Source organism: Scyliorhinus canicula, chromosome 1, assembly GCF_902713615.1.
Source record: "Scyliorhinus canicula chromosome 1, sScyCan1.1, whole genome shotgun sequence".
In the NCBI taxonomy this organism is placed as follows: Eukaryota; Metazoa; Chordata; class Chondrichthyes; order Carcharhiniformes; family Scyliorhinidae; genus Scyliorhinus; species Scyliorhinus canicula.
The window spans coordinates 174,247,089-174,259,835 of record NC_052146.1 but is presented as its reverse complement, the minus strand read 5'-3'; the positions used below and the strand labels follow the sequence as shown (position 1 = coordinate 174,259,835).

At 43.4% G+C, this 12,747-nt stretch overlaps 1 protein-coding gene across 1 annotated transcript in view; it reads left to right on the top strand.

The window, feature by feature from the left end:
- senp6a (SUMO specific peptidase 6a) overlaps positions 1-12,747 on the top strand; it is a 204,740-nt gene that overhangs the window by 156,895 nt on the left and 35,098 nt on the right. Inside the window, 3 exon segments of the mRNA XM_038790658.1 lie at positions 3,676-3,893; positions 8,527-8,618; positions 9,279-9,395. Of these exon segments, the coding sequence (XP_038646586.1) occupies positions 3,676-3,893; positions 8,527-8,618; positions 9,279-9,395 (427 nt within the window).

Sequence of the window (12,747 nt, the reverse complement as noted above, 5' to 3'; positions counted from 1 at the left end):
CCCGAAGAAGCCCCAAATCGTTTGAGCAGCCCCATTATATCGCCCACCCTGGAACCGGGTTGGAAATATACAACAAAAGGTTGTCAGCATAATATAATAATAATCTTTATTGTCACAAGTAGGCTTACATTAACACTGCAATAAAGTTACAGTGAAAAGCCCCTTGTCGCCACATCTTGTCGCCTGTTCGGGTACACAGAGGGAGAATCCAGAATGCCCAATTTACCTAACAGCATATCTTTCGGGATTTGTGGGAGGAAACCAGAGCACCCGGAGGGAATCCACGCAGACAGAGATTGTGTAGACTATGCACAGACAGTGACCCAAGCTGGGAATCGAACCTGGGACCCTGGCGCTCTGAAGCAACTGTGCTAATCACTGTGCTACCGTGCTGCCCAGGGGCACCTTTTGCTCCACACCGCACACCCCTCTCCATCCCCTCCTATGATCCGAACTCCTCAGCGCAATGGCAACGGCTCTATCGCCAGTGCAAACAAAAGGGGGGGGCATGGATACCCCTGCCTCGTTCCCCTATGTGGATGAAAATATCCCGAGTTCACCCCACTCGTACGAACACTTGCCTTCGGATCCTTATATAACAATTTGACCCATGTCACCTCCTCCTCTCTCTCTCTCTCTCTCTCTCTCTCTCTCTCTCTCTCTCTCTCTCTCTCTTCCCCCCCCCCCCCCCAAACCAATGGGGAGAACACAGAGTTTAGCAAGTCCCGCGCATTCGAGGACAACTGCCTGCCCTTTACAAACTCTGTCTGACCATGCTCAACCACCTGTGGAAGGCCTCCTCCAGCATAAGTGGCAACAATTCGGCAAGAATCTCGGTAGCCACATTTAACAGGGATATTTGCCGATAAGACCCACACTCCACTGGGTCCTTATCTTTTTTAACAAAAAAAAATAGATGCTTGTCCCATAATCTCGGGAAGCATCCCCATAGCTGCCGCACCCTCAAACATGTCTACCGATAGCGGTGCCCACCTGTCCGAAATTCAACCAGGAACCCATCCGGTCCCGGTGCTTTATCTGTTTGCATTTTCCCTATTACCGTCTGAACCTCCTCAATCTGGCTCCATCAACGGTGCCCTATCCTCGTCTTCCACTCTAGTTTTGATGGGACATTCCAGTCCCTCCAAAAATTCCCTCGTGTCCATCTTGTCCCTCGGGGGCTGTGACCTATACAACCTCCTATAAAATTCCTCAAACCTATTCATCTATTCCAGCGCCATCACCAGCCCCCTCACCCAATCCAAGGAGGCCACCTGCTGGCAGCGCTGTCCAGCCAGCAAGCAACTGGCCTGCTCCCCGTTCTCGTACATCACATCCTTTGCTCACCTCAACTGATGTACCACTTTCCCTGAGCACAAAAGGTCAAACTGTGTCTGCAGTTCCTTTTTATTGGCTAAAAGTTCCAGAGTGGGATCTTTCGCACACTTCCCATCAACTTCCAAAATTTCATCCACTAGGCTCCTCTCTTGCCTCCCTATCCACCCACACCTTATACAAGGTGATCTCGCCCTTTACCACCACCTTCAAAGCCTCCCATATCACCGGCGACAACACCGGCCCATTTTTATTGAACCTCACATAATCGTCAATCACCTTTGCCATCCTCATACAAAACCCAGATCCACAAGCAGCCCCACATTCAACGTCCATGCTGGCCTCTGTGCAGGCCCATTCTCCGAAACCACATCCACCAGGTGCAGACGTGAGCTGAAATAACAAACGCCGAATATTCCACTTTCCTCACCCCTGATAACAACAACCTCCCCACAATAAAGAAATCAGTCCTCGAATATACATTATGCACTGGTGAAAGAAAGGAATACTGTCTACTTCCTGGATGTAAGAACTGCCGCAGCCCCCCCTCCCCCATCTGCTTAATGAATGTTCTTTGGCTCTCAGCCCTTTATTACTTTCCGCTATCTTCAGCAGCTCCTTTTCCAACGAGGCTATCTGGTCGCTGTGTCGTTACAGTGCCTTGACCACCCCTTCATCACCTTACCATGCTCCCCCACCGCCTCCGACGTCTTTCCAAGAGCCTTCTTTATTGGGGCCAGCGCATCTACCACTGACTGTTTGAGAGAATTCCCATCATCTCCTTCCTATGGCGCTCAATGCTTAGCAAATGCCACTGCCATCACCTCGAGCAGTGTATCCACTGTAATGAGCGCACCCCGCCTGGCGAGCTCGTCCGGCCATATTTCCTCCCAATAAACTCCACGGCATGCTCGGACCCACTGGCAGACTAGCGTCATTCCTTTTCGTGCTGTATTCTTTCATGCGTTTTCAACATCCTTTAATGCCCACAACTTTGTTGAAGACAGTTTACAAAAATGTCCCCCCAAAACTGGGTGAAAAGGACCAAAAAATGAGAACTCTGGTGGGTGTCACCCAGCGTGCGACCTCCACCAACATGTTAACCTGAAGTTCCCATTAATACTTTTATAATACCACTTATTTTTCTGTCATCAGAAAACGTGGATCTGTGGGGTTCTATCATGCCATCCTAGTCATTAATAAATGCAATGAATAATTGAGACCTTAACACAGTTAGTTTCCAAACCAGGCCTCTTTAACCTTTAATTCCATGATCTTCAACTTTAGCTAACGATCTCTTATGAGGGGTTTTGTCAAATGCCTCTGGAAATCCATATGAATGCCATCCATAGTCAATTTTCCTCTTGTACTACTTTAGTCATCTCTCCAAAAATTTCAGCCAGTTTCTTCAAGATGGACCTACCCTTTAAAAGTCCATGCTGGCTCTCTCTCAACTTCATTGTCACACTTCTGGTAAGTGTCTAGGTGCAGTCTGCTCCATGAAAGGTGCTGTAAAAACATTGCTCGTTTTTATTAACTATCTTCCTATTCTATACATAAAATTCCCTTAACTACTTCAACAGGCTGCCAATGTAGCAATTTAACATGTACCTTTTGAAATTCAATTTGCATGCTTTGCACGTAATAGAATCCCTACAGTGCAGAAGGAGGCAATTCGGTACATCGAGTCTGCTCTGACCCTTCGAAAGAGCACTGTATCTAGGCCCATCCCTGGTCTAGCCCTGTATCCACACCCAACCTTTGCACACAAAAGGGCAATTTAGCATGGCCAATCCACCTAACCTGCACATCTTTGGACTGTGGGAGGAAACCGGAGCACCCGGAGGAAACCCATTCAGACACGGGGAGAATGTACAAACTCCACTCAGGCAGTCTCAAAGGCCGGAATTGAACCCAAGACCCTGGCGCTGTGAGGCAGCAGTGCTAAGCACTGTGACACCCAAATTTCTTTTGTAATTTTTAAAAATGTAAGTTTAGAATACCCGATTCATTTTTTCCAATTAAGATGTAATTTAGCATGGCCAATCCACCTACCCTGCACATCTTTGGGTTGTGGGGTCGAAACCCACGCAAACATGGGGAGAATGTGCAAACTCAACACGGACAGTGACCCAGAGTCGGGATCGAACCTGGGACCACTGCGCCGTGAGGCAGTGGGGCTTAATCCACTGCGCCATCTTGCTGCCTTTCTTTTGTAATATTGCAGTAACAATACAGAAAATAGTTGGCACTTGCATGAAAGAATACCAACTTAGATATTTTTATTGGCATATATATATATATATATATTGAGCAGCATTTGTGCATTATATTTTGCAGCTACTGATGAACGGTATATTGTCCTGATTTTTGAGTCTGTTCCGGATCTTCAAGCAGCTGTTATTTTTGAAAAGATTTTAACTGAAATTGGCAATAAGAACAATATATCAAATTTTTTTGCCACAATATCATTTCTGGAAGCAAACAGCAGGCTTCTTCTATTTACACAGAACATAGAGGAACATGGCACGGGGAATTTGTTAGTTAAAGACAGTAGGGTAAGTATGTTACTGTACTGCTTTGGTTAATTTGCATTGTTTTACAGATATTTTGGTGTAAAGCAAGCAAAACTAAACAAATAATGGAGGTGTGAAGTTAAATGATGAATCTTGGGCCTTCTATATGCTGAAATCTTGGGCGTGTGCTCAGTGCAAACTAACTGGCTTCCTCTTTATGGCTTCTTGTTGACGTTTTAACAAGAATAGCACATTATGGAGGTTTCAATCAGGTCTTTGAAAGACAAGAAGGCTATAAGAAATGTTAGGACTAGAGAACTTGCTCATGATAGCATCTCCAGATTTTTGAACTTTGCGTCACCGGCGTAATTGGCTTATTCCTTCCCTTTGTGATCTTGAAATTTTGAATTCAACCACTCAAAGATCCTCCCAGCCCAGGTAGAAGGAAGGAAATCCCAATTTGCTTAAATTTTCTCAGAACTTAAATTTCTGACTTTTGCAGTCTGCATCCCCACCTAAAGTGGGTTGCCACTAAGCGAATGCCAGCCCCCCACCCTTGCCCCAACTCCCAGCGGGGAGACCATAAAACACTTGATCTTTCCGAAATACAATTTATACCCCAAGAACGTCCTGAATCTCTGGAGCAGCTCCATTATACTCCCCACGATGAGCTTGGTTCCGAGATATAAAGCAGCAGATCATCGGTGTATAGGAGACCCTATGTTTCACCACCTCTCACTATCCCCTTCCACAGCTCCGAGCAACTTAGCGCACTGGCCAAGGGCTCTATAGCCAATGCAAACAACAGGGCACCCCTGTCTTGCGCCCCGGTGCAGTGCAAAATACTCCGAGTTCATGCTGTTAATGCGAACGTTCACTATTGGCTCCTTATACAACAGCCGCACCCACCCCGCAAACCTCGGCCCAATTCCAAATCGCTCCAATACTGCCGTCAAGTTATCGTACTCTACCCAATCAAACGCCTTCTCTGCATCCAGTGCTACCACCACCTCCGTCTTCTTTCCCTCCGCCAGAGACAGGATCACACTCAGCAACCTCCTCACATTTGAGAATAGCTGCCTTACCTTTATGAATCTCGTCTGATCCTCCCCAATTACCTTCCGAAAACATCCCTCCAACTTTGACACCAGCACCGTTGCCATTTCTTGTCCTCTACAATTAGCAGAGATATGGGTCAGTATACTAATAGTTTATTGTCACAAGTAGGCTTCAATGAAGTTACTGTGAAAAGCCCCTAGTCACCACATTCCGGCACCTGTTCTGGGAGGCTGGGACTGGAATTGAGCCTGCACTGTTGGCCTTGTTCTGCATTACAAGCCAGCTGTTACCCACTGTGCTAAACCAGACCCTAGTATACGGTACTCATAATGTGGTTTAGGGCCAATGTATTAGAATCCTATTAAGGAAATAACACTTGGACTTGTATAGAACTTTCCATAGTCTCAGAACTTTCCAAAGTGCTGGACAGCCAAATAAGTACTTCTAAAATGTAGTCACTGTTGTATTGTAAGATATGCGACAATTGATTTGCACACAGTAAGTTCTCACAGACAGAAGTGTGAACACGGCCAGCCATCTTTTTGTAACGATGTCGGTGGTGTGATAAACATCAGCCAAAATAACAGCGAGAGCTTCTCTTTTCTGTGAAATGTGACATGAGACCTTTTGTGTCCACCTGAAAGGAATAATAATATAATACTAATTGCAGATCGTCACAAGTAGGCTTCAATTAAGTTACTGTGAAAAGCCCCTAGTCATCACATTCCGGCGTCTGTTCAGGGAAGCCGGTACAGGAATTGAACCCGCGCTGCTGGCCTTGTTCTTTATTACAAGCCAGCTGTTTAGCCCACTGAGCTAAACCAGCCCCATTATGATATCTCCTTTTACTATCTCACCTAATTGGCAGACCTCCAATAGTACAGCACTCTGAGTACTACACTGGTGTGTTACATACGTTTTGGTGGTTGTGTCTGATAGTTTCCTCAATACACAGGTCCCAACTCATGAATTTCTTGGCTGTTGAAATTAACTGCAGTGCTCCTGGGGCAGAAAAATAATAACAAGGTTAATGTTTAGTTTTCTTTTGCGGTACAAATGAAATTAATTCTGCCAGTGACCAATTGAGAATAGAAAGAGCACAAGGATTGGAATTCTTTCAATAGTGTGAAGAACAATGGGAATGCTGAAGGAAAACAACAACAGCTGAGATCATTTGATCTTTCTCCTTGAAAGAGAAAGGTTTAGTGTTGTTGCATTAGGATGGTAAACAAGAGTGTAATGCAAATACAGACTGGTCCCACTATTTATGGATTCTGTCTGGCCGGATGACCAAAGATCACTTTCTGTCAGTGTATCCATTCCACTTTTCTGCCCTATCCCTTGACTTGTCACCCAAGAATCTATCAATCTTGTGCTTGAATGCACTCATTAGAGCATCCATAACCCTATCGATTCAAGATCACAAAGGGAAGGAATAAACCACAGCCCTAACAGATTCACAGCCTACTTGGTGAAGAGGTTTCCCCTCATCTTCACTCCAAATGACCAACTCCTCATCTTGAGACTCTTCAGCTGGCAGAAGCATCCATTTAGCATCCACTCTGCCAAGCACTTTCAGAACCGTATGTTTTGCAGAGATCACTTCTCATTCTTCCAAACTCCAGAGAATACATTCTAATCAATCTCTTCTTATTGGACAGCCATCTCATCCCAGGAATAAATGTGGTAAAACTTTGTTGCATGCTGTCTAAGGCAAGTGAATAGCCTTTTATAATGAATAGCCTATAGTAAAAGATAATTTAGTAGCTATGATAAAAGATCTTATGGCAACATTTGAAGAAGAGTAGAATCCACTTGTACATCTGGATGCTGGCCAGTACTTACCCTAAACCAACATCAAAAAGACATGATCTGATCATTTATTTAATTTCTGTTCGTAGGAGCTTTGTGTCCGCAAATTGGCTTCTGCATTCCCTACATTATGACTTATTATCGTTCTTAAGCCTTATTGATTGTAAATGGGGAGATGCCCTGAGGTCATGAAAGGTGCTGTATAAATGATAGTTTATTTTCAGCCTGCTGATTCCTGCTGTCAAAGCTCTGATATGAAGAATGACTTCTCCTGAAAGGAGTAGGTTATGCAGCCTGTGTCTGAAAATCTATAGAAACAGGTATTGGCACCCTCAGGAAAGGATAGAGAAATCTTTTGGGAATAGAAGAGATTGAAGAAATGCCTTTTCTGTTCTTCATGTTGAATGTAGTTTATACCGGGAATGAAATAGCAGCATTAAACTCAAAGCTGCATCTTTTTTTACTTGTACATTTCTTCACTTGCAAATGTTAGTCAAGTGATCAAAATGCAAGTAGTTATGCCGTGGCCTCACTTGTGCCACACAACTTTTTTAAAAGCCTATTTGTCTGTCTTTGAATAATTGCATATCTTTCATCTTATTTTTCACAACTTCATTGCAGTGTTAATGTAAGACTACTTATGACAATAGAGATTAGTATTGATTATTTAAATGGATGTGTGGGTGATGTAACAAATATAAATGACATAAAGCAAGATACACACATAAAATACACATATAAAGTATATTATACACACACCCATGCATCTAGTCATGCACTACTTTGGCAAATGAAGTTCCTTTATGCAGTGTTTCCTGCTCCTCTAGTGGGATCTCGCTGCTTATGCATTTGAAGGCTTTTATTAAAAAAACAATTATTGCATTTGGGCAGCACGGTAGCATGGTGGTTAGCATAAATGCTTCACAGCTCCAGGGTCCCAGGTTCGATTCCCGGCTGGGTCACTGTCTGTGTGGAGTCTGCACGTCCTCCCCGTGTGTGCGTGGGTTTCCTCCGGGTGCTCCGGTTTCCTCCCACAGTCCAAAGATGTGCGGGTTAGGTGGATTGGCCATGCTAAATTGCCCGTAGTGTCCTAAAAAGTAATGTTAAGGGGGGGGGGGTTGTTGGGTTACGGGTATAGGGTGGATACGTGGGTTTGAGTAGGGTGATCATTGCTCGGCACAACATTGAGGGCCGAAGGGCCTGTTCTGTGCTGTACTGTTCTATGTTCTATGCATTGTAAGTTAAAATACCTGGACATGTTGCTAATAGTAAGCAAGATGTAGTGATGCAGAAGTAAAAGCTCTTTAGGTATCGTCAATCTTAACCTTTGCGTGAAAGTATCACCTTCCTTGCCCCCCCCCCCACCCACACACACACACACACACACACACACAACCCCACTCTCAAGCTAGCCGATGGGCAGGCATGTTGAATACTAAGCAGTATTGTATAAGCTTTGTGTTTATAAATTGTAGTTAGCTGAAAAATATTATAAATTTCCATTCTTCCTATATGTGAATGGCTCCTCCAAGGTCATGTGCTAACTGTGCGCTGTTGTGATTAGCTGATAGGAGGTAAAGATAGGCACAAGGTATGCAGTTGAGAAGGAAATGGGTTACATCATTTTACCTAAATAATCTATTGGGAGAGGCCTTGCAACAGTTTTACTGGTCATGTGATTTTAATCTGTGGAATCAGGAATTGCCCCAATTGAGAAAATTGACCACAATAACAAAGTTACTTTCTCCCCCTTTGATTTTCTCCTCTTTCTCTCTCTGACATGTGTTTTGAATCTAATTTCTAGGTTCCCCCCAAATATTGTTTGAGGAACACCACCCTTTCAAGTGACGACAGTTTAGGAACATCCCACACTTCCTTTACAGGTCCTATTGAAAAGTAAGTTGAGAGGAAATATCACTCTAATGCAATATCTATGAAACAAAACTAGTGTTTATTTCAGAATGGTGGTGCGGACCAAATATGCTGTTAAAGTAGGCCACAAGTCCAGTTTGTGGCTTTCAATCATGAAATGTTAACATTTTTGGAGGTAAGAGAAATATTATTTTTGAAAATTATTGGCAGTCGACTTGTTAGAACTGGTAGGTGTGCATAAAATGAATTGGGTTATATGGGGGTTCAAATCCCATTCTATTGAATACCAAGTTCAGTGTTTCTATTGCAAAGAGGCTTTAAGCAGAGGCCAAATATCTCCCATGGAGAAAGAAAAAGCAGGAGAAACTTTAGCAGACTTACTGGAACCCTAATCCCACTTTGTGCTGCCAGAATTTTCTTTCTTGGGTTTGTGTTCTGTTTTCATCTCTCTTGTCACCTCCTGAAGGTCAATTAGGAGAGTTTCTGATGTAAACCTGACCTGAAGCACCTTTCTCTATTGACTTTTGGATTCCATAGAGTGCTTTTATGGACTTTAGAAAATGCCATGCAGAGGGATGGTTTGAATTCTGGTTTTAAGTGTTGTACTACATAGAATAAGACATTACCTATATTTCTATCACTCAAGAAATTTTATGGTCCCAAATGTGTTTCGGTTTTTACCAGGTTGATTGTTTACCCACCTCCTCCATCTAAGGGCGGCATATCTGTAACTAATGAAGATCTCTATTGTCTGAAAGAGGGAGAGTTCTTGAATGATGTTATCATAGACTTCTATTTAAAGTAAGTGTCTCTGGTTATCTTCCAGTTGAGATGCATAAAAGTTTTAAATGGAAAGCATACTGAATTCAGAATGGCATAACTTGATACTAACAAAAACAAATGACCAGAATACATTCCTTGAAGTGTGACCAGATATTTGGTATTCAAATTGTAATTGTATTTTTGGTTGGATGAACTTGGTGTAATGAGCTTTGATGTGTCTTTTATGTGTCATAAAAGATTACTAGCAAAAATGAGGATGAATTGGAGGTAACCTTTGGATATGGGAGGTGAGGAACAAAGATCATGGATAAACAGAAAATTCTATGATTGGCATAAGTGATGCTTTGCAGGGTTCTATACAGGAGCTTCAGCTTTTCACCCCTGTCTGCATCAATGGTGCCGATGTGGAGATGGTTGACAGCTTCAAATTCCTAGGTGTGCACATCACCAACAATCTGTCCTGGTCCACCCATGTCAGTGTTACGACCAAGAAACCATAACAGCGCCTATACTTCCTCGGGAAGCTACGGAAATTCGGCACGTCCACATTGACTCTTACCAATTTTTACAGATGCACCGTAGAAAGCATCCTGCCTGGCTGCATAACAGCCTGGCACAGTATGGCAATTGCTCGGCCAAAGCCCGTAAGAAACGTCAGGGAGTCGTGAACACAGCCCAGTCCATCACACGAGCACGCCTCCCATCCATTGACACCATCTACACCTCCCGCTGCCTTGGGAAAGCTGGCAGCATAATCAAAGATCCCTCCCACTTGAGTTATTCTCTCTTCCAACCTCTTTCATCGGGCAGGAGATACAAAAGTCTAAGAACACATGCTAACAGGTTAAAAAAACAGCTTCTTCCCCGCTGTTGCCAGACTCCTGAATGACCCTCTTATGGAAGAGAAAATGCTGGACAATCTCAGCAGGTCTTTTTGTCATTGGACTCGAAACGTTAGCTCTTTTCTCTCCCTACAGATGCTGCCAGACCTACTGAGATTTTCCAGCATTTTCTCTTTCATTTCAGATTCCAGCATCTGCAGTAATTTGCTTTTATCCAGTGCTTGGACCCTCTTGTGGACTGAACTGATCTCACCACACATCTTCCTTACTGAGTAGCACTACACTCCATATGCTTCACCTGATGTCTTTGTCTACATATACACTGTGTGTTTATCTTGTGTCCTATGTTTTTAATGTATGGAACAATCTGTCTGGACTGTACACAGAACAATACTTTTCACTGTAATTCGGTACATGTGACAATAAACCCAAATCCATATATGTTCACCATATATATAAAATTCATTAATTGAATACAGACTTGCATATCCAAGTTTGCAGAAGGCACGAAACTTGAAGAAACATTAAGGGTTGTAGGTGGAAGCAGAAAGTTGCAAAGGCATACTGAGTGTGTGGACTAAAACGTGGCAGATGGTTGTGAAATGTGTGGAACTGTGAGGTCATTCACTTTAGATCAGGAAAAGACATTCGAGTATTTTCATAATGGTGAGATGCTGGGAACTGAAATGCTATTTGTGATCATGTACACGTCACTTAAGGCACAAATGGAAAATGTAATCAAAAGACTCGTGGAATGTTTGTCTCAATGCATAAGGCAGAAATTATGCTTCAATTATACTGGGCCTCAGTCAGACTCCATTTGAAACATTGCATTCCACTTTGGACACCACACCTCCAAAAAGATGTATACTGTCCTTGGAAGGGATACAACGCAGATTCACCAGAATCTGGGGCTGAAACAGGTGAAACTCTGAGGGCAGCTTGCATCAAGAGCTTGTCGTCTCTTGTGTAGAAACATTTTGAGGGGTGCTATATCATAGAATCCCTACAGTGCAGAAGGAGCATTCAACCCGTTGAGTCTGCACCAACCCTGGGAAAGAACACCCTACGTAGGCCCACGCCCCCACCCCATCCCAGTAACCCCACCTAACCTTTTGGACGCGAAGGGACAATTTAGCATGGCCAATCCACCTAACCTGCGCTTCTTTGAACTTTTGGGGGGGGGGGGGGGGGAGTATACACTCCATACAGACAGTCACCCGAGGTCAGAATTAAACATTATTTAATTCCCTGGCACTGCAAGCACTGACCATTGTGCTACCATGCTGCCCCATAATTGAGGTTAGAAATAAAAATGGATTTGATAGAGTACATACATTGAGTAGTAAAATCAGGAAGAATTTTATCCAAAGGGTCATGGAAATCTGTAATTCACTTCTTCCAAAAGGTTCTGATATTCAGTTAATTTTTTGAAGACTGATTTTGAGACTTTTGTTGAAAAAGTGTCAACGGTTATGGTTCAAAGGAGGGTAAATGGAGTTGAGGTGTAGCTCATCCATGATTGAACAAAATAGCAGAACTGGCTCACTACCAAATTATCTGTTTTCTGTTTTATATTTCAAATAGTCCTTTCATATCTTTGACTTTGTTCTCGTCTCCTTTGGTCGTTTCATTGCTTTGTCGTCCATTTTGAAGCTATGTTTAAATCACTTTTTTGATTGCCTGACTGAGATGTGAGATAATGTAAAAATTGTTGCAACACCCCTTGAAGGGTAATGTTCAGAAAGGTGGACGGTACATTCTGGTGTAATCCTTAACCCCTAGTGATAAGGTTGATAATGAGTTATACTGCATATTTACATGATCATTTCAATGAAAGAACATTTTGTTTCTTTTTTTAAATTCTGTGTGGGGTGAAAGGTTCTATTGCTGACATTGTTTCCTGGTAAGACACTCCAAAGAAACACACTCCGGGGAGTGTCCAGAGCATTCAGCCCCCCACACAGGTGTACACTATGGGAGCCCAAACCACAAAACTGGAAAGCAATTCCCCTTGATGGCCCCCCCAGGCATTCTGAAAAATAATATACATTCATCAGCGCTGACATTATGAAGCAATCCCCAGGAATACCGAACCAACCACCCCCGCAGCTCAGGGTATGAAAAGAGGAACCACACCAAACAAAGCATTGCAAAGCATCCCCTCCAGAATAAGTGCGAGAGCGATTCTATCCCATTGACATTATCCGCTGCGCACACCCAGCCCAAATTCCTACTCACTTACTTCCAGGTTTTACAGAGGTTGACCTTGAGGTGGACAGTCTTCCGAGCTGCCTGGAGGGGGTGACTGTTAACATGCTTGGAAATCTCGGGTTTGACCTGCTTTGCGAGTTTAACAGTGGCTGCCTGGATTTCTGAAACTTCTGACGGTGAAAACATCATGGGGAAAAAGGAAAGTACCATCATAACATTTCTTGGCGTCGGGAAGAGCCAGGAGTGCTTCATCCACTTCCCCAGCGATGCATTGCCCCATCATCACACTCTTGCACCCTCTAGTTAAAACTCAA